Below are 21,396 nucleotides of genomic sequence, written 5' to 3' on the forward strand. Positions count from 1 at the left end.
TCTTCACAGCTAAAGAAACATCAGGCTGACTGTATGTTAAGGGTATTAAAGGATCGTCTTGAGGCGTCAACACAAACTAACAAACTAACACGAACAAACTTTTTTTTTAAGAAGTAAGGTTAAAGCGTTAATGGTTAGCATGAAACCACCAGAATCTCTTTGCAGTCTACTTAGTTTTACTTCAACATAGTGGGACATAGTGAGGACGTTATGTGCTTCATTTTAAGTCAAAGCAATTCACAAGCTGTTCCATCCTAATGTCCTTATTTGCTGCGCGAGTGACACCAGGACGCGTGACCGAAGGACGCTCCTTTAATTCAGCAGCAGTCAGACTCTTTAATGCAACATCATAATGTAGCACTGCTAGCTGTTTCTGCAATATGAGCCATCACTGGACAATATTCTGCACTATGCATATTTATTTATTTATTTATTACTCTGTGTCACCTCCAACTGTGCAATGTGTCACTTCTATTTAAAGAGAATATATCTTAAATCTATCTAACATTTTCTCTTTAAATTCCTTTCAGCTTTAAGAGTGTGCTGACATGTCTGCTAAGAATGAATTCAGGTGTCACTACTAAGTAGGAGCAAAGACTAGAATAGTAGAAAATGAAGAATGGAGGTAGGGAAGGCCAAAGGACCAGCTTGTGTAAATTTTATAAATAGTTTTGTCTTTGTTTCCACTTGCTCAAATCTTGGATGTCAATGCGGTGATACTTTGAACTGCTGCTACTTTAAAAAAACATCTTGCTTTTGCATCTTATATTTTAGTTTTTCTCAGACCAGCTTTGATTCAAATTTTATACAGTTTTACAGCTGTATATGTATCTTCACAGATATTATATAACTATTTAGTGCAAGATTTGTTTCACTATTTTTAAAGTTTCATTGTCTATTTTTTGTGTTTTTTTATTGTCAAGGGTTAGTTGAAGTGAAGATAATTTGTTGTTTGCCTTCTATTGTGCTTGTTAACCCAGGTGCTTTCTGGGCGAATATGAGCCATTACTACTTTTGAAACCTGCTTGTTTTCTTACTCTTTCAGTAGCAGTTTACCGTTCAATGCAGGGGCGGAGCCAGACGATATAAACATTCGGAGCTTAGCCCAAATCTAGGGGTGTCCGGGGGCATGCTCCCCCGGTGGAGATAATAGAATGCCTAAAATTCTATACAATGTCTGGGAAAATGATGATGATGAAAAAAAATCACCTGAACTTCAATGGTCACTCTGCCAAGCTGTTACTGTACAAATCAACTATAATGTGATAAATGCCAACATGGTCAACTCACTTGATCATGTAAACTGAATATATGGATGCTACTGTGAGGCTACGCAACTCACTATAATAAAAGACATCAGGCTAAATTCGAAATTATGGTATTTTTCATTTTTTTGCCCTCCCTGGAACTTTAGTAACTAGTGCAGGCCCGTTTGAAGTGCCTGTTTGGAACGGGCCGATTGCTTGGCTCCCAGCATTTGGTTAATTGTCCCACAACTTTATCTAACTATAAGTTCAATCAGGCGCAGCTGCGGCTCATCTGTGGCGCACAGGGAGCCCGGCTCAGCCTCTAGGGGCAGCCGCTACAGCACGCCGAACAGCCTGAGAAATGTGTGCAACCGCGGCACCAAAACAACGTTGGAGAGCCCAAGAGCCTGGGTATTGATCTAACGTGTTTGTGTACGATTAATTTCATCATTTGCATGTAGGGTAGACAGCCAGGGTTGGGTCAGATTACTTTGAAATGTAATCCACTGACTACAAATTACATGCCAATATTTGTAATCAGTAACTTAATCAGTCGGATTACCCAAAACATGTAACGTAATCTGATTACTTTAGGATTACTCTTAGATCACTTCAATAAATATGCAAAAAGGAGGCTAGCTCGCCACTCCCTCCTCCCCATCCTGTCCCCTCCCCCTCCCTTCCGTGCTTCCTGAAACATTCATGAACGTGCATTGTGGAAGTAGCCTACATGCTAACGCTGCTGCAGTGATGGTTCAACCAACTACTTCTTGTCGGTAATTGGCTGGAACAGTTTGTTATGTTTGGTGGTGCAGGTTGGCGCAGTTTGTTTTTGTTGCCGTTTGTGGAGCCTGAGCTGTCTACAGAGACCGCGGTTTTTTACAGTGTGTTCAGGGGACAGGCAGGTAGCGGATAGTGAGGACATGTTTGCTGTATGTGACAAAAAATGTTGTAGCCTAAAAAACGCGTGACATCGCTTAGAGCACCTTTAATGCATTCCTATGTGAACTAACTAAAAAGTACTTTCTTTACTCTGAACATATCTGTTTCTCCGTACATATCCTCATATCAATCTGTTTAACTCTTTTCTCACATCATATTGAATGTTTAAAACTAAATGTTTAAAACTAAATGTCTAAAACATTTTCATTTCAGATTTGAAGTAGATGTTAGCGCCGTTAACAATACTTGCACTTTTGGTTTGCACAACTTGCACACAACAAACACATTTTTATTTTCCACTGTCTTTAAATCGAAGTTGTGGCGATATTGCCGACTAGTAAACACATTTTTTCCAACAGTCTTTCGACCCCAACTGCTCCTCCATCTTGAGTTTTGATTTGAACCTTTTTCATGTCAAGAAACTTCACAGGCAATTGGATGATAGTGACATCTAGGCAAACGAATGAACTGCTTGTTAAATTAAAACATAGTTAGGCTATCATAAAAAAAAGTTGCATTGTTTGCATGATAAAATGTAATCAGGTAATTCTCAGCAATGCAACTGTAATCTGATTACACATTTTTTTTATTGTAATCAGGGCTGATTATAGTTACTTGATTTTTTGTAATCTGATTACGTAATCCAGATTACACGTAATCCGTTACTACCCAACCCTGTAGACAGCAATCAGTTTAGGCAGATGATCACTTTTTCGGTAGCCAACTGCAAAGACATGCTCTGGCAACCTGTTCTCATTCCCAAGTCGCCAAATACTGATGCTTGGTGGTTCTCAGCGTCAGATACTGATGAAAAAGGCAGTCTGTATGAGACGTAGGTCTGGCAGAGCAGCAGCTCAACCGTGGCGCTGTAAATTTACATATTATGAAGAGCGACAACGGTAAAGAGTAGTATTAACGACTTTACAGCGAATTAACGAATTAGAGCCTTCTAGGGATGTAGCAACTCCCAGCGCCCGCTGCTATATTGCGCATGTGGGAGACACACACACACACACACACACACACACACACACGCACGCACGCACGCACGCACGCACAGAGATTCGATTAATAAATTGTTAGTTGACTAGGGTATCCAGCTGGTGGTTGTATATTGGTGGTATATTGTTTTAGACAGATGCCAAACCGTATCAAGAAACTAAATTGTTTATCAAAATAAAACATAAATCATAAGTAATAACTTGAATATAACTTGTGTTTGATGTTGTTGTAAACTCATTGTACTTTTTTTAAAGACCACTGAAAAAGTGCCAAACATGAGGAAAATGCTCGTGTAGATTTTACAAAATGTCATATTAACTGAATATAGATGGCTCCAGGTTGGGATGTGTCCGGTAGATTCTGAGCAATGATTGATTACAGCGAGATTAGCGTGTTTGACGTCAGAAACTGCAAACAAATGACCCCATAAAAAGAGGGAACCTGTATGAAAAAAAGAAAAGCTCTGGGCGCACAGCACAGCCTGAGAGGTCTAGAGAGCGCCACAACTACACTGCCACTTAAAGTCGCACTTGGACACGCAAAAAAAGACAGAAGACTTCTGCGCCTGAAGATGCCCCTTTCAAGCAGCTCCACGTCCTCCACAAAGAGCATCCGCAGAGCAGCATCAGAGCTGGAGAGGTCTGACTCCATCACGGTAAGAAATATCAGAAATAGCCACGTTTTCTTATTTAGTTTTTCTTTTTAATTTTCAATTATAATCAAAAACCTGTAATTGTGTTTCTAGTGATATGTCTAAATGAAATCCAGAGGACCACCAATGTATTGCGCGCAGAGTGCTTGGCGAGGTGACCATTACGCAGCGGCGATGCCTGATGCCCTCTATAGAAACAAAAAAAAAAACATACAGCAATTGACACCTAATATCAGCTGAAATGTTCGCTGTGGCAGCTACTTATTCTTAGCTGTGTCGTATGTTTATTGCATTTCTGTTCTAATGCGCATTTGGAGATAATTGGCGCTCCCATCAAATATCCAAAGAGATATCCAAATAGTAAGAAAATCCCAGCAGTTCCCCCGCTCTGTTGGTGTGTCTGTGTGCTCAGACAGTTGAAACAAAACAGTAAAAACATATCCAGTACGCAATACTTTTTTTTCTTTTTCTTTTGGAACAGTCAAGGTTTCTCGGTAGACGGCAAAGCTTGATCGAGGACGCGCGCAAGGATAGGGAAGCCGCCGCTGCAGCGGCAGAGGCTGCAGAGGCCAGTGAGCAGATCGTGTTTGAGGAGGACAACGGAAAAGCGCTGCTCAACCTCTTCTTCACTTTAAGAAGCTCCAAGACACCTGCACTGTCGCGGACACTCAAGGTTTTCGAGGTAATGCAATAGTACTTACATTACAATGATATATTTGCGTATTTGAGATATACAAATTTGGCCAAAAGGGGTATAGGGGCACCACTTTCTAACAAGGCACGCTCTATAAAGACTTTATAAGTTGTAACTCGTGAATTCATGAATGGTTTATAAGTAATTTACTAAGGCGTAATAGATAATTTGTTAAAAAAAAAAAAAAATAAATAAATGAGATAAAATACCTATTTTTGGGTTGCTATGGGTTCCAACTGGTTAGTTATTTCTGTCTACTTGGAAAGAATGCAGTTAGTAAATTCATATATTATTAGGCTCATTATTAGGCTCATGGGTCACTAGCCATCAAGTCATAAATGTTAACAATAAGTTAAGTGGATTTTGGTTCAGATCGTCTGGAGCCATGAGGTAATTAGTCAAAGGGATTCTCCTTTATGACCCTTATTAGAAAGTGTTACCACAAAAAGGTTTGGGAAGATTTAAACATGCTTGGAGACACATGTCCCATATGCTGTGTCATTTACTAACAAATATATTGTAGACAAGTGCATCTCATTTTCTGGACAGTGAAATCCTGATCATCTATTAGAGATAATGACTTCTAAAGCTCCAAGCATTTGACAACCTGGGGCCGGGGGTGGTGACTATATTAGGAAGCATAGCCAAAGTGAGCATTTTGTACTGCTTCAAGTGTTACATGTACAACAATATTTTTTTAAGTGTTTAGCTTGCTACAAAATTGGGCGTACTTTTTCCTTGTCATCCATGCACATTTTACATCAGACTTCAAAAGAATGTTCCACATGTTATATTTGTCTCAAATACTGTGTTGCATGATTGCATCCCACCTTGGTCATGCTGTGAATGTAATCCAGTACTGCTGCTGCAGGAGTTACATTTCAGTGTCTTGACTGTGTTTCAGACATTTGAAGCTAAGATTCAACATTTGGAGACGCGACCATGCCGGAAGCTAAAGGACAGCCTGGAAGGCCTGGAGTACTTTGTTCGCTGTGAGGTGCACCTCTCAGACGTCAGTACTCTTATCAGCTCCATCAAGAGGAACGCAGAGGATGTCAAAACCACCAAAGAAGTCAAATGTAACTCCATTTTGCTGCTTTTACAAAACAACATTTGAAACACATTCAATATTGAAAGTTTAAGGTAATCACAAAATCAGCAGTAAACTTAATGTATCTGCATCTGTTTCCTTTTCTGTACCAGTTCATTGGTTCCCAAAGAAAATAGCAGATTTGGACAGATGTCATCATCTGGTCACAAAATTTGATCCAGACTTGGATCAAGACCATCCTGTAAGTAACCCCTTTTCCAGTATGAGGAGAATTGTCATTGTTAGGCTGCTTATGTTGTTGGACCAATATGTCATGACACAGAAAATGCGATCAGCGTTTGATATATTTGATTTAAACAGGGCTACACAGACCCTGCTTACAGACAGAGGAGGAAAATGATTGGAGACATCGCTTTCAGATACAGACAGTGAGATACAGTCTTTTGCCTGAATGCTGCACAGACATAAGAAAAAAAAGCTAATACTTGATTGTTTCTGATACATCTATATGTTTGTCCTCAGTGGGCAGCCGATTGCCAGAGTGGAATACACAGAGGAAGAGATTGGCACATGGTAAGAGCATGCTCATTTAAAATGCAGTCAATACATGATGTGACATTAACACCGAATTCAAAGTGGTTATTTTTTTCTTCAAACAGCCAGTTTGACCTTCCCGTTGTTTCAATATCAGAGCATTGTTGTGTCCACTCACCATCTGAAGCTGAGTCAGTTTCATCTTGATTTGTCTTTCATGGGTATTTTTGATGAATGAGTTACAGATGGAGGGCAATATCAAAGCAGTCTAGTTGTGCGCCTTGAGCTTGTCTGAACACAACATTTATCAGGGAGCTGGGAACACATGACGTGACAGGAATAATTTACATGTCAATGGGTGTTGTTCATTTGGCTTGGACAGTTTGAGCCAGAAGAAAAGTCATCTCCGAAGATTTACGACTCTATGAAATACCAGGTGGAAAGGTATTTGGAAAGTAACTTTCAACAAGAAGTCTTAAAAGACTTAAAAGGCATTTAGACACAATATAAAACAAGAGAATCAAATAGAAAATAAAGATAAGCCACATTTAAATAAAACTGATTGAACAGGAGAATAGAAGTCACAACTTATGAATGAACTCTGCAGTGGATTTTATGCTCATTCATTGTTACGATACCTAAAACAAGGTTTTTATATTGGTTTATGCTTGAGAAGCTTTTTTTTTAATTTAATTATAATGTACTGTAAATGTATCCCTAATTAGGAGGGAAGTCTACTCAACTCTGAGGGACTTGTACATCACCCATGCCTGCAGTGAATACCTCGAGGCCCTCTGTCTGCTGGAAAGGCATTGTGGGTACAGTCCAGACAACATTCCCCAGTTGGAAGACGTGTCATGCTTCCTTAAAGGTAAAGACGGGAGAAGAAAAAATGAACAAATGATTAATGATTGCACTTTCCATCAGCCCTACAGGGTTTGATTCTGTCTCTCTCTCCTTATCTACCACCTCCTGAACACACACACGCACGCACACACACAGAGCGTACAGGGTTCCTGCTGCGTCCAGTGGCAGGTCTGCTCTCAGCTAGAGATTTTCTGGCCAGTTTGGCATTCCGGGTGTTCCAGTGCACCCAGTACATCCGACACTCCTCCTCCCCTATGCACTCCCCGGAGCCGTGAGTATAACTGTGACTCCTCTTGCTTTGCTCATTGCATCAAATCCCATCAGTCAGTTGTGCAGCGTCACATTTCGGAACGTTTTATTGGAACGTCATTTTGATCAAAAACATGCACACAAACAAAGTGATGAACTTGTGAAAAAAAAAGCTGAAAAATAAAGCACACAAAATGAAACAACTAGTTAGTGATAAGTAATCAAGTAGCTCAAAATAGATTAGAATTTCAATGAAAAAGCTCTCTCTATTTACTGTATAAGTAGTTATATTTATCTTCCAGTTCTTTCAGTTTAAATTACCTCACTTTTTGAGGGAAAAAAAGGAAAATCTGGACCGAACTGAACTTCTGTCTTCACTTCTCATGTTTGCACAGATTTGTTTTTCACTCTGTAACCATTGTTTTGTAATGCAACCAGATGGAATTGCCAGTTTCGGATCTTAAAGTCTGTATTTAGTTAAATTTATCTGAGTAGTTTTTTTTTTATTTTAATTTGAATGGTTCCAGTTGAATCTGTCTTTCTCTTTCTCTTCAGTGACTGTGTCCATGAACTGCTGGGCCACGTCCCCATGCTGGCCGACCGCACTTTTGCCCAGTTTTCACAGGTGAGTGGGAGGACGGCCCTGCACACTTATTTTCCATGCTGTGTTATTATGTTTCGGTAACTATTGATTATTTGTTCCAGAGCCTTGGTCTGGCATCACTTGGAGCTTCAGATGAAGACATTGAGAAACTGTCCACAGTAAGACTCCAGTCCTCCAACACCAACAGTAGTTAGGAAATGTACTAAAATGATTGTGGTGGTGAGGGGTGCTAAACCTTATTTTATTTTATTTTTTTAAACCAATACCCTCCCTAGTGTTATTAATATTTGCTTTGAAGTAAACCCTCCCCTTGACATAGAAAGAAATTAGAACAATATATCCCAACTCAGCCCCGATATCAAGTGTAATATAATAATTTATTACACAGCTTTGTTCAACACTTGATTCTGATTGGTCAATTATAGCATTTTACAGTCTGTTATTTCTTATTAGCAGACCGCTGCTATGAATAACAGATCATCGCTATGGAAGCCATTCTGATCATAGACTCTGGACGACCATTATAAAATCAATAAACTCTTTTAAAAGTCAATATTTTGTGTGAAATTATAGAGTTTTTACTAACTAGCAAATGAAAAACATAAGTTTTGTGTGGGGCGTTCTGTTACCAAGCATTCCTGCTGCTCTTTATTTTAGTTGGCTTGTGAAAAAGTGGTGCACCCTTTAGAGAGAAAATGTCTGCTACTGTTTCTTAAAACTGAAATTATGGCTCTACCAGCTACTAGATGATTAGATGAACTGTAAAAAAAAAAAAATCACAGATATAGAGACATGCTTTGCCCTCTTCATACGACAAAACCCACCTTTATGGTCCATGGCACACACAAAAGGCATCTTCTGGATGTAATATTTTAATTGAACCATTCAGTCTTCTGTTTTTCGGTAAGTCTCACAAGAAATCTAATAAAATATAAACATGGGTCAAGAATAAATGAAAGGGCCCCCACCACCCCTACTCTCCCTACTATAAGACTACCCTCCCTTCAGCCAGAAGACAAAAATACACACTCCCCCTTTTCTGACCCCACCTCCCCCAAATCCCTTATTTAACAGTCTTTTTTACCAGTCCTTTATCTAAAATTTGACAAAATATAAATTCATTGTCAACTCTCAGTCACTCTCTTTATGTTTGTTTTTTTCCCCTCCCATCAGCTTTACTGGTTCACTGTGGAGTATGGCTTGTGTAAACAGAACGGTGAGGTGAAGGCTTACGGAGCTGGACTGCTCTCCTCTTATGGAGAGCTTGTGGTGCGTTCCAAGCATGTGTTCTCTGCTTTTCTGCTTGAAGTTGAAATCTTTCCCTGAATAAAAAAAAAATAAAAAATGCTACAATCACAGCCAACCGAGCTGTCAGCTAATTCTCCATCTTTTACTTTTAATCCAGCACTCGCTGTCTGATGAACCGGAGACGAGGGAGTTTGAACCAGAGGCTGCAGCAGTGCAGAGCTATCAAGACCAGACGTACCAGCCCGTCTACTTTGTTTCTGAGAGTTTTTCAGATGCCAAGGAGAAATTCAGGTATTGAACCATACAAGCGTTCTTGTTTGGACATGCAAATACACAAGAACGTACAGAGACAGAGAGAAGAGTTAAAACGCACAAAAAACAGAGAGAGAAAGGGGGTTATGTAAGGACATGTTCTAAGGTCAGAGAACAACCAGCCAACCCCGGAGGCCACAAACTTTTATAGGTCAGCCATAGCAGCCAGAAGACAGCTGTTACTAATGTAGTCTTTCTTACAGTTCAAATGTTGCCCTGCATAACAATTAGCTTTAGTGAGTGTTTTGAAAGCATTTGGTCTCTAGTAGAAAACAAACCAAAAAAAAGCTTTGGGTTCATAGAAGCAGATTTTCTATGTGGTGCTGATACATGCAGAATATTCCAATCTTTATTAAGTGTATATATGCATAAACAACAGGACTAGGAAGGAACGTAGTTGGGTTGGAATTCTCAGACAGGGCAGCTGTAAAGCATATATTCATGAATAGCTTTGACTTCTTAGGGCTTACTTTTTGGTTTTATTATCTCTGACAAGGAGGTACGTGGCTGGCATCAAGCGTCCCTTCTCTGTGAGGTTCGATCCGTACACCAGCAGCGTGGAGGTGCTGGACAACCCGCTGAAGATCCAAGGAGGCCTGGAGGGTGTGAAGGACGAGCTCAAGATGCTGACAGATGCTCTCAGTGTTTTGTCTTGATGATGCCCCCCAGTCTGCGACCCCCCCCCCCTAGCCTCCTCGGCTGTTGTCCGCTTCCTCTCCGCCGCGCTCTGAGTCGTCCGACGTGCGATCGAGACCGATGTGATCATCTTTCTGTGCTGTACCTCCAGTATGATGCTGTTTCTGATGAGTCATTGCTTGCATTCGCTGGCTGGTTGGCCGACAAGGTTGCAACCATTAAAACCTCAATACACAGCGCATTGCAGGCAAAGTTTCCAAAGATGTTTAAATGCCTCGCTGGGTATGGATCCATTTGTGAAATGATAAGGTTTTACAGACCGTTCATGTTTTTAATGCAAAGTGTGTTGTTGTCAAATTCTGAACCAAAATCAAAAGGGACCTGTGGTAATGAATGTATAAAATAAAACTAAATGGGTATGGTATAATTATTTTAAAATCCAAAAAAAAAAAAAAACACAATGTTAAAAGAAATATTGAAGGGTATATTTAAACCATTTATTTTAATTAGATTAAAGATATCTCTCTGCTGTGTTAAAGGCTTTATTTTCCAGATATGTGAATTCAGTATTTGATTATTTTTTTTGTCTTGCAGTGAATACACATAATAAAATGAATATCACACACTTTCCATGTAATGTACTGTTGATTGCGGCTTGAGTTAAACGAATCCATCAAACAATAAAGAATTGCAAATTAAAATGTGGCTGTCATCTTTCAATATTTCATAAAGGATTTGGTCCTGAAACTCTTGAGAAATATATATATATATATGTATATATATACTGTATATGTATTATGTACATGCACGTATATTTCATTATTATCTGTTCATCTCATGTCTGACCAAACGGAAAGAAATGCTACAGACTCACATTTAACGATGTTTGGATTCATAATAATTTATGAGGGCAATTAGGACAGCACTCCAATTAACACGTTTTATTGACACATCATTTTTATTGTGGCAATAAAAAGTATTAAGTGGAGTACTGTCCTGATTGCCTTTATAAACTATTATCTTCATTAAAGATCCAGCACCCAGGTCGGCATAGTTTCTATGTGAGTTGAGAGCGTTGTCTTATTTGTTATTCTTCATTCTAGTTGACGTTTGTCTGCCACAAGAGGGAGCAGTCCAGCAAGGTGTGGGCCTACCTCTCCGATACTAAAATCCCAGCAGATTCTTATTGACCCTATCATAGTAATACATCTTCATAATGCTCTCCTCCTGCCTACAATCACAATGGGCTATCTTGCAACGTTATTACATGTTAAAAACAAGCTAATGAACATATGAATGCCAAAATAGACTTGGATGTGGATGGGTCCACTTTGCTGTATATATGCTTTTTGGGACAATATAAAAAAGTACCTTCTATGATTATTGCTGAGACAATGGAACAATGTTGGACCACTTTTAAAGGACGAACCTTGGGGAGTTTGTCTGGATAGAGCTCCTGGTGGTCAGGTTGTGAGATCATCGGGCAGCTGTCTTCCTGCTCGCTGATGCCTTCCAACCTGCTGAAAGCTGAGACAAACAAACGGAGGTTCCCTCCCAAGACCACTAGGTGTCAGTCTAAAGACATGTCCGGATCCTCACTTTCCGCAGAAGCCACACTTCTAAAGGAACCCACAGTTTAATGAAGAAAAGAAAAGCTTACTGCAGCTCAATGTATGCAGTCACTTTTGTCTGTTGTTTATCTGCCTGGGCAACATCTGGAAGAGTTTTTTTTTTTTCTGCCAGACTTTCAACAGTCATCCACACTGTGTGATTATTACATTAATTAGCTTAAAAACAAAAACAAAAAAAAATATATATATATATATATATATATATATATATATATATATATATATATATATATATATATATATATATATATATATTATTTTTTAGTTTGTGAGCAGCCAAACAACGTCATAACATTCTTCATCATTTCATCATGTGATGCAGCATTTACAGTGGCCACAGGTTTTGACACTTGGGCATCAGTCAGTCAGTCAGTCCTGCTGCTGCTGCTGCTGCATCATCCTCCTGCCTTCATGTATAGGATAACATCACTAATCATCCTTCACTTAGAAACACTTGACCCCGGTGACTCCATATACACCTGAGTCAGAGGAAAGCCGCAGACCTTGGCCACACTGCTTCCACTCCGAATGCCAATCTTAATCACAGCAGGGCGGAGAAATTGACATTTCTCTAGGAGTCGGAGGAATTACGTCTATTCTTGTTCAGTCTGTCCTGTGTGTAAACATTGTGATTGTAGGTTACAGTGCGTAAACGTGGAAACATGCCTATGGAATTGTTCCATATTTTGTGACTCTGCCTCTCTTTCTCTTTTTCTCCCTTTAAGCACTTTTCCATAAACCGTCTCTGGACCAATTCGTCTTTTTCTTTCTTTCTTATTTTCTTTGCCAGGCGTAAAGAGGAGGAGCAAGGGGTGGGGTGTGGGTGTAAGGGGCGTGTTTGGGTATATAATACTACTCCCTGAGAACTTTTGCCTGTCGCCTGGTCTTTGGGACAGCCTTCACACATCATCTCATATATCCGCACCAACTGGGAAATTAACTCACCTGCAATCTCTACAACCAAATAACCCCCACCCCCCCCCCCAACGTTTAGACTACTGCCAACTGATATGGAGATCCAGCAAAGACACGGACACCACTCACTTTGCCACACCTGCCGGAGAACGGAGAGCAGCAGAATGAAGGTAACCAGAGGGAACAAATAGTTTTATGCTCTCCGGCTGTGCTGCGCGGGTATTGACCAAGACCTCTGCCGGGGTTATATCCATGTTTTTCTTGGTTTTAGAAGTGAGAAACCTGCCTCGGGCTGAGCCGTTGCATTGATCCCATCTTTGTTTGTGTGTGTGCAATATGAGCAACCGGACATCTCTTAATTTGCATGCAACAGAGAAAGTTCAAGATACACAAATGACATGGAGTGCGCCCGAAGCTTTGAAGCATTTGTGCAACAGGTTACCTGATTAGGATAGGCGCAGAAAAATAGCTGAGATGTATTTTGTTTTCTTCTCTCGTCTGGATGGTGCACCGTTCGCTGGACTCGGAGCAAACAGCTGGTCTTTTTTGTCGACAGATAGGGGGCGGTCGGTCTGAGGGTCAGTGAGCTCACCGCAGGGTGAGCAAGGGGAAAATAGATGCTGAGTCTGGCTTTTCAGATCGTTAACTATCGAGCAGCCGGTCTCGCAACTTCTGGGGAGTTGTGTAAGAGTGAGAACGCCACAGATACCGTCTAACTTTTTCCCCCAGAATAAGCACTTCTCTCAGGTGCAGCACCGTGACAGCGGCTGATAACAGTTGTGTGTGTGTGTGTGTGTGTGTGTGTGTGTGGGGGGGGGGGCATCATTTTCCGCTCGCAATATGCATACCGGTAGTTCAAAAGCCGACCTAGAAAAAAAACATGTAACATTGGAAGTATTTAACACTGGAAGTTCCGTCTTGTAGGCTACATGCATGCAAACGTGAACGCGAACAGAGTGGCTCCTCTTATATCACACTGAAAGGGCAACATCTGGCTGTCATCGGAGATTTCTTCTGTCATCACTTTTGAAATGTGTGGTCGCATTTGTTGATCCGGTGCTTTATTCTGAAATGTGTGTTTGTGTGTGTGTGTTTTTTGTCTGCAGGTCAAGAAGATGTCTTCGTCCAGTCGCGCGCTGCTGTTTGCACTGTCCCTCGCGCTCTACGCTGTGGAGATAGCCTCGGCGGAGACGCTGTGTGGGGGAGAGCTGGTGGATGCGCTGCAGTTTGTCTGTGAAGACAGAGGCTTCTATTTCAGTAGGTTTCAATCCCAGCACATGTTTATGTTACATTTGCACAATGGGCCGCACAAACGCTGTTTTCGCTTTTTTTTTTTTTTTTTTATGTCCCTCTGTTGAGTCTCTCGGTTGTTCATTCGCACACATCTGTTTGGATAGCTGAGGCTATCGCTTTGTCTGTGGCTGTGTGGTATGCGTGTTTGGTATTTTTCTTCCTCGCGCACTCGACACACGCGCGCGAGCACGCACGCACACACACACACACACACACACACACACAGAGACACACACACAGACACACTGACCAAGAGACAGAAAGCGAAAAGAGAGAGGGAGATTATTGCCAGCTGTGTGTCTCAAGACCTCGTCCAGGCTGCTGATCTGCTCTGCTGAGGGTGCGCATTCTGCCTAAAGCCCGTAGGCTATATAACCCTAGTTGCATATGAAAGGCCGGCGAGCTGTGAAGGCACACACGACACAGCGCGACACAATGGGCCGCTTGTTTACCAGTTAAGTAATAGCACCCCAAGAGGCATACCAGTCACCTCAGCACCAATGTTCCCAGGCCACACTGATGATTCGGAGGGTGGGGGGGGGGGGGGCTGTTTTTGATGTCAGGTTAAGAGGACGGCTCATTAACATCACTTCTGATTATTGCTTCCATTGTAGTGACGATGGGGATAGCTGTAAAGCGTTACGTGAACGCATCGTGGTGGTTGTTAATCCTCAAATGGATAAGCTTCTGTTTGTGACATACAGGAGTTCACCTTCCTCTGGTATAGCTGCTTTTTTTTTTCATTGAAATATTGGCCCACCCTGTGCTTTTCACCTTTTGACAGGCAGGCGGTTTCTTTGTGTGCTGCCTGCCGCAGAAGCTTCTCTCCAATCATGAAGATTATTATCCAATTTAGGCCAACATAGACGTGCTTCCCTCCGCCTTCACTTCTCCTTCTCCTCCCCCTGGATCGCCCTCTCTTTCTCTCTCATGTTCCTCCTCCTGCAATCAGATCTAGCCTTTCCTCTCGTGAGATTTGGGCGCAGGACTTCCAACGTGCTAACCCTCCACCACCTCACCTTGTTCTTCGATACCTTTCTTTCCCATGTCTCCACTCTCTTCCTCTTTTGTTTTGCATTCTTTCCCTCCCTTCCCTCTTTTGACCCTCACACAACCCCCCCCTCTCTCTCTGCACTGATCCATTTTCTCCTATTTTTTTCTCTACCTCTCTGCCCCTCCTCTCCTCTCTCCCTCCTCATCCTCTTTATCTATACTGACTTGACAAAGGACAAGGTCACAGGAGAGTTTCCATTTTATGTATTTGCTCACCCAAAGGTCTGTCTGAGAGCTTAGCTGTCGGTCTCCATCGCTCTCTTTTGGTGTCTACAGCACAGGGTGTTTACTTGTGTATTCACTCATTAACGGACGATAGCCCTAATCAGATTATCCTCTACAAACAAAAAGATTTGTTGCAGTTGGTCATAGATTTCCTTTTATCCTCTTTGCTCCATGGACTGCTATGATTGTCGAAGTAATCCTGCGAAAACAACCTAGATTCGTTACCGATGCCAGTGTTGCGTTCTCAGGCCTTAACCTCGCCCTCCTCATGGCCTTTCTTCATCCCTCGTTGTGTTTCTCCTCAGGTAGGCCAACCAGCAGGGGTAACAACCGGCGCAACCAGAACCGTGGGATCGTAGAGGAGTGTTGTTTCCGTAGCTGTGACCTCAACCTGCTGGAGCAGTACTGTGCCAAACCCGCCAAGTCCGAAAGGGACGTGTCGGCCACCTCTCTGCAGGTCATACCCGTGATGCCCGCATTAAAACAGGTACATCTCAACAACAACAATAACACACCAGTATGGGAAACTATTTTAATCCTCGTTCTTATCTGTCCTCCCATCTCCTGCGCCTCCACTCACCTCTGAGCCTCACCCCTATGTCCCTGACACTGTGTACAGACTAAGACTCACGCAAAGACAGGTTTATCTGGTTAAAACGGTCATTGGTAAGCAGTTAGTTTCCATGCAAAGCGCTGACCATCGTGGAAAACATCAAGACGGTCACAGCTCATTATATTCAAAAAAAGGCAGAGTCATACTCACAGACTTGTGTGAGAGAAAGAGAGAAAGTCTGTGAGATGTTAAGAGACTGCTGGTCTGTAACAAAACAGTGTGTTCCGAGTGTGTGATTATTAGTCACGGAACAGCAAGCTCCCCGAAACTGGCATGCGTTTTGATCTGCACGGTCAAAAACACCTGACCTGGCCAGCAGAGCTTCTCTGAAATATGTCACAAACATTCAAGGAAATCATCAAAGCGTTTCTGGTCTTTTCACTGCGATCACAAGACTGAGCTGTGGCTGCTTTCCAGGTCTCTTCAAATCCCTTCAACCCTCCTTTAGACAAGGCTGGGAAGATGTTTATAATGTTTCTGCTTTAACGTGTTAGAAAATCAGTATCGTTGCAGTGGCATGAGATGCTGTAAAGAAAAATAATAATACGTGACGGTCCAGAGGAAAGTAATTTGCACTCTTTCTGAAATGCCAAAAAAAGAAGGGAAGAGAATTGTAAGGGAATTAGTTGGGACATGTCCCTAGCTTGTGTGGGCAGGGAGAGTTGATGGGTACAGCCTGCTCTGAGGGCCAGCTGTTCTTAGGCTATTGAGCAGGCCTGGAGTGAATGAAGGGGGATAAACACACTTCAAGTGTCAGGACCAAAACAAGCCATTCAGAAGGAGCACTGGCTACTCACGCATAAATTCCAGCTTCGCTGCTAACACTCCCACTTTGTCTCAATCTGTGGTGCTCAGCTAAACACCTAACACTGTTTAAAAGCTGTGTAAGAATGGAAGATTTGAAATGACAATGTGTTTATGTGGCGTTTTCTTGGTCTGCGGAGGTTAGTCAGTTCAGCGGGTCGTTGGGTGAACAACGACGTGCTCCTCAGATGTATATGAGGCGAGTGACCGCCCTTCCCTTTGACAGTATGTTAAAGAGGCTGAACTAAGCGCTTGTTGACAGCTTCTTTCAGTCAAGGAAACCAAAACAAGGGCAAGTTGGAGGCAAGGCGAGTCTGTTATGACGCGCAACGCTATAAGAATGACAATTGATTTCCATTTGACTGGCCCAACAATGACTGAATGTTTTTGCAAAATAAACAAGGTTTTCCTCCATTTTAATAAGCACTTGCAACAGTATCTTATCACAACTAATGAACTGACTCCCTCTTTTCCCTTTTTCCTCTATTTTGGCCTGCACGCCACGATAGGAAGTCCCAAGGAAGCATGTGACCATGAAGTATTCCAAATACGAGGTGTGGCAGAGGAAAGCGGCCCAGCGGCTCCGACGGGGTGTCCCCGCCATCCTGAGGGCCAAAAAGTTTCGGAGGCAGGCGGAGAAAATCAAAGCCCAGGAGCAGGCAGTCTTCCACAGGCCCCTGATCAGCCTGCCTAGCAAACTGCCTCCTGTCTTGCTCGCCACGGACAACTATGTCAACCACAAATGAGCCCGCTGCCAGCCCTTTGCACAGACAAGAGTTTGGAGGGAGAAAAAAAAGACTAGGGGATTATAGCTTTGTCTCTGACGTCATTTCTGTGGCAGTCCTCTTTGACCTCCCCTGCCCTGTCCGAGCCCACCAACAATCCCCCTCCTCCCCTGCGCTCATCCACTACTTCTTGACCCCCTGGCCCTTTTCTTATGCCCCCTTCAACCCCACCCACCCACCCTCCTCCGGCACACAAACATGCCTTCATATTCTTCCTGTCTGAACTCTTTAGCTCCCTCTCTTTTTCAGTCACTGACACAAAGGCACAAACACAAATGATGAACAAAAAGTTAACAATTCGGCTGAATGCAATTCAGGTGGATCCTTAAGCAAAAGAGAAAAGGGAAGGGAGAAAAGAAGATGAAAGAGATCTGTGGTTTGCAAGTGTCAAGAGGACACCCAGCGGAATGGTTTTTTTTGTCCTTTTGGAAGACAACTGAAAGTGAAGAGCAGCTTGCATGAAATAATCCATTCCACATCATTTTTCCTGAGGCAAAAAGAAAATCTCTGTTAGTTCTTTTTCTTATTAGTTTGCACCTTTACCTATAAAGGGACTTCCACACTGTAAGGAATTATTTTGTAAAATTAGATTCCTGTTCCAGCACCTTTTGATCACAAACAAAAAGCAGAAAAGAGTCTGCAAAATTGCACATTGCCACGGATTACGTCAAAGTAAAGAAAAAAATGGCACTATTTTTTTATGAACAATGAACGTGTAGCTTAAAAAAATGTCATGGTGCTAGCTTTGGGAATGGACTCAAAGAAGAGGTTGAAAAGCACGTTTTTTTTCTTTGAATGAATATTAAAACTTTCCGTTTTAAGGAAAGTGTGACTTTTGAAAAAAGGAAGATAAAGGATATGGGGGAGCTCCTGGCAGTGGCAATGTAAAGGGGGAAGTGTCACTGAGAAAAATATGGGCTGTGTCGGCATCTAGGCTCACAGCGAGTGCTAGCGGCTGCTCATCAATAGCTTGCCAGCATTAGCGGCAAGGAGGACCTGAGACCCAGTCCCTGTTCTTCCTGTCCCTGCCAGACACAGGGAGCAGTGTGAGGACAAATATGGGACACCGTGGACCGCCTGGATTGAGACAGTACTACAGTTCTGGGACTTCCTGTTTGCTATGGCTTTGCAGACTGCTCTGACAGGAAGTAACATGGCATGGACAAAGAGCAAGTGGGATAATGATGATTATATTTTATTTTGTCTTTTTTTTCTGTTTTCTTTTCATATCAATGTTTCAATGAAAAAAAAGGAAAACCCCGTCAGTTTCTGGTACCGTGACATTCCTGTTTTTCCAAGTTAGGCTTTTATTTTTGTTTCCATGGTTATTGTTGTGATGTTATTTTACAGTTCTAATGGCACAAAATTTCAATTCAAAGGGAAAAAAACAGCAATAATGTCAACTAACATTTTATTGTTATTGTATATCAGTAGTATTCACATGCTTTTGCCTGAAAACAAATACTTGAATATATATATATATATACATCTCTATATATATATATAGATATATAATTAGTTTCCAGGGACGTTGTGTTATTTTCCTTTAGTCTGAGCTGTATCTTGCGTAATGAGCCGCCAAGCTTTTTTGTTTGTTTGTTGAAATACAAATAAGGGCACTGTATAAAGGCATTATTTATTTTGTTATAAAATATATTTGAAAAATTGGTCCAAATAATATACGTAGCACTGATGCTCAACTGACGGATTTATTTTGTATGATCTCTGTTTTCCAATTGGAGTTGTAAGGCTTTTTGTAGATGCTTTGTACCAAAAATAATGTCTTTTTTTTCCTTTTTCGTTTGCCATAGTTACTTTAAATTAATATTTTAACAGCAGCATAGCCTGGATTGCTTAGGCATGTTATGTCACAGAAATAGGCACATACTCTGAATACGTTGGTCTGCATGGATTTCCAGAAGCCTGTCAGGGGTTATCTGTGAAAAGAAAAGCATCAAGGAGTGACTTTATTCTTGGAAAAATAACTGTTCAACAGTGATTGTACTCAAACCCACTATGTTTTGAAGCCACTTTAGTATTGATGGCAGGAGAATGATCATCCTTCATTAAACCGTGTCTTTGGAATTGTGCATGGTGTCCTATGATCTTCTAAGGAGCATGCCTGTGTGCCAGTGCCACTGATGTTGTCACGCATTGGTTTCGGTCATGAGGCCATAACTGTCCGGTCAGTTGTAGATTTTAGGGTTTAGCTTAAATGTGACTTACACAAGTCATTGTGTCGATGCCTTAATTGGAGGTAATGATGTTGCTATGATGCTAGTAACCTTCAAAGGTCATTGTCTATTAAGGAGAGCTTATCATCGCTCAACACCTCACTGTCTATCTGTCTGTCTGTCTGCCCTTTCTTCTCTGTTTGTAAAAGACAATGCCCCTGATCTTATGCATCAACAGTATGTATCTGTATTTGCATGGCAAGGAGGTGGGGGGGTTGTTAGCCTGCCATTCACCCCTCAACAATCTTCCAGTCATCTATCCATTATGCATTTGATGAAGGGCTATCACGCTAAAACCATTTCTGAAGCACTCAGGAAAAAAAAAAATCTGTGCTCTCCAAGGGAGAAGGGCAGGGTGTCAGTGCTAATCCTGTTTTGGAAAGGCAGCTGAGGTTGTTGCCCATACCTGGCCACAATGATACAGCTCTCTGTGACAAAACCACTAAAGCCCATGTCAGAAACAAGGTCATTCTGTGCCACATTATAGTTTCCTCCTCCACTGTGTCATGCGTCACCCATGAAATGGAGACTTAATGGATACTCGCCCGACTGTAGTGAAGAGTCAAGCCAATACGTTATATCTTCTGTCAGAGAGATCTCAATTATCAAGGCTGCGTCCTGTCTCTAATTATATTCTACTTCAGTTGTGCAACAAAGCAGGCAGTGCAATTATTATTATATTATTATTATTATTGATAAAATTATTATTATATTTTCTATTTTATTCAATATTTTCCTGCTAGGACTGCATTCATTCACTATTGTAATGTTCAAACAGGCTACTCTAGTGTTCTTATGAATGGCGTGAAAGACAACCACTTCTTTTCGCTGAATATGAAGAGATACCTTGCCGAGCAATGGCAACTTTTTCTGTGTCAGTAGCTCACTCAGCCTGTGTGTATTTTATTGATTTAACCTCTGCACGCTAGAACGTCCGAAATGCACAATTCATGTACTTTCATTTTTAATATCAATAAAAAAAAACATTTTATCAAACATACAATGTCTAAAAGAGTTACTGCTTTGTTCAGTGTACTTGCCTGTCTCGGGCGTGTTTGTTTACGCTTTTCGTTGTGTTGAGCTTGAGAGCCATTTTTGAAATCTTTTTATATCAATTAAACCTTATGTACCCTGTAAATTATTTATTACATCTTAAAGCCTTGCAGAGGATCACCAGCTGCTCTTAGCACCCTCACTCTTCCTCTCACCCACCCCTCCCCCTTCCCCCTTCCCCCTCTCTTTTCTCTCCCCCTCTGCCTCAGTCCACGATTGTCTATGGCCACATCAACACCACTACGCTTTCATTTTGAAACAAAAACAATCTCCATCCACACAAAGCATTTGGGCTCTGTATCAAAAATGATCTCCGTCCATATTAACACGCCTGACAAGGCAAATCACGTGGCCATTCACATACATTGGGCATGAACTAGCTGCTTTAAACAGGAAGCAGATTGTCTGACGTTACTCTCCATTTGAAAACCATGGATGTATAAGTTGAAAATACAGGAAATACTTTGTAGAAAGAACAACAGTGGTGAAAAATAAGACCAGGGATTTATGTGCTTGGACCGACGCCAAGATGTGTAAGCCTACCTAACCGATAAGACTGGTTTCCAAAGGTCTCCGTTTCTCCCCATCCAGACTACAACGCAACCCCGTAGTTTTCAAAGTCGCACGTGGTCAGCATTGTTTGTGTTGTCTTAGTTTTAGGGGTGCGGAAATGCTGGAATAGTGTGGACACCAGACGTAATAGTTGCAAAAGATATCCGTTTTTAAACAAAAATGTCTTTGTGTGGATGTAG

The 21,396-nt window shown here is 41.6% G+C and overlaps 2 protein-coding genes across 2 annotated transcripts; both read left to right on the top strand.

Moving 5' to 3' along the window:
• The first annotated feature begins 3,762 nt into the window (after positions 1 to 3,762).
• Positions 3,763 to 10,058, top strand: th (tyrosine hydroxylase). The gene is made up of 13 exons (XM_028585345.1): positions 3,763 to 3,846; positions 4,325 to 4,525; positions 5,442 to 5,616; positions 5,741 to 5,829; positions 5,949 to 6,016; positions 6,111 to 6,161; positions 6,848 to 6,993; positions 7,125 to 7,260; positions 7,794 to 7,863; positions 7,944 to 8,000; positions 9,016 to 9,111; positions 9,248 to 9,381; positions 9,899 to 10,058. Exons 1-13 carry the CDS (start codon positions 3,763 to 3,765, stop codon positions 10,056 to 10,058), a joined length of 1,467 nt encoding a protein of 488 aa, XP_028441146.1.
• Positions 10,059 to 12,560: 2,502 nt separating this feature from the next.
• igf2b (insulin-like growth factor 2b) lies at positions 12,561 to 20,591 on the top strand. The gene is made up of 4 exons (XM_028584798.1): positions 12,561 to 12,754; positions 13,691 to 13,841; positions 15,461 to 15,642; positions 17,082 to 20,591. The coding sequence occupies exons 1-4, from the start codon at positions 12,680 to 12,682 to the stop codon at positions 17,316 to 17,318; spliced, it is 645 nt and encodes a 214-aa protein (XP_028440599.1). The 5' UTR covers positions 12,561 to 12,679; the 3' UTR covers positions 17,319 to 20,591.
• Positions 20,592 to 21,396: the final 805 nt, after the last annotated feature.

Source organism: Perca flavescens, chromosome 8 (assembly GCF_004354835.1).
Source record: "Perca flavescens isolate YP-PL-M2 chromosome 8, PFLA_1.0, whole genome shotgun sequence".
Classification (NCBI taxonomy): domain Eukaryota; kingdom Metazoa; phylum Chordata; class Actinopteri; order Perciformes; family Percidae; genus Perca; species Perca flavescens.

Excerpts from the sequence above, each read along its gene's own strand:
- igf2b (XM_028584798.1), top strand. The coding sequence starts at position 12,680 with ATGGAGATCCAGCAAAGACACGGACACCACTCACTTTGCCACACCTGC. Across the intron at positions 13,842-15,460 it reads AGACAGAGGCTTCTATTTCA|GTAGGCCAACCAGCAGGGGT; the intron begins GTAGGTTTCAAT and ends GTTTCTCCTCAG. Across the intron at positions 15,643-17,081 it reads TGATGCCCGCATTAAAACAG|GAAGTCCCAAGGAAGCATGT; the intron begins GTACATCTCAAC and ends ACGCCACGATAG.
- th (XM_028585345.1), top strand. The coding sequence starts at position 3,763 with ATGCCCCTTTCAAGCAGCTCCACGTCCTCCACAAAGAGCATCCGCAGA. Across the intron at positions 4,526-5,441 it reads GGACACTCAAGGTTTTCGAG|ACATTTGAAGCTAAGATTCA; the intron begins GTAATGCAATAG and ends ACTGTGTTTCAG. Across the intron at positions 6,994-7,124 it reads CGTGTCATGCTTCCTTAAAG|AGCGTACAGGGTTCCTGCTG; the intron begins GTAAAGACGGGA and ends GCACACACACAG.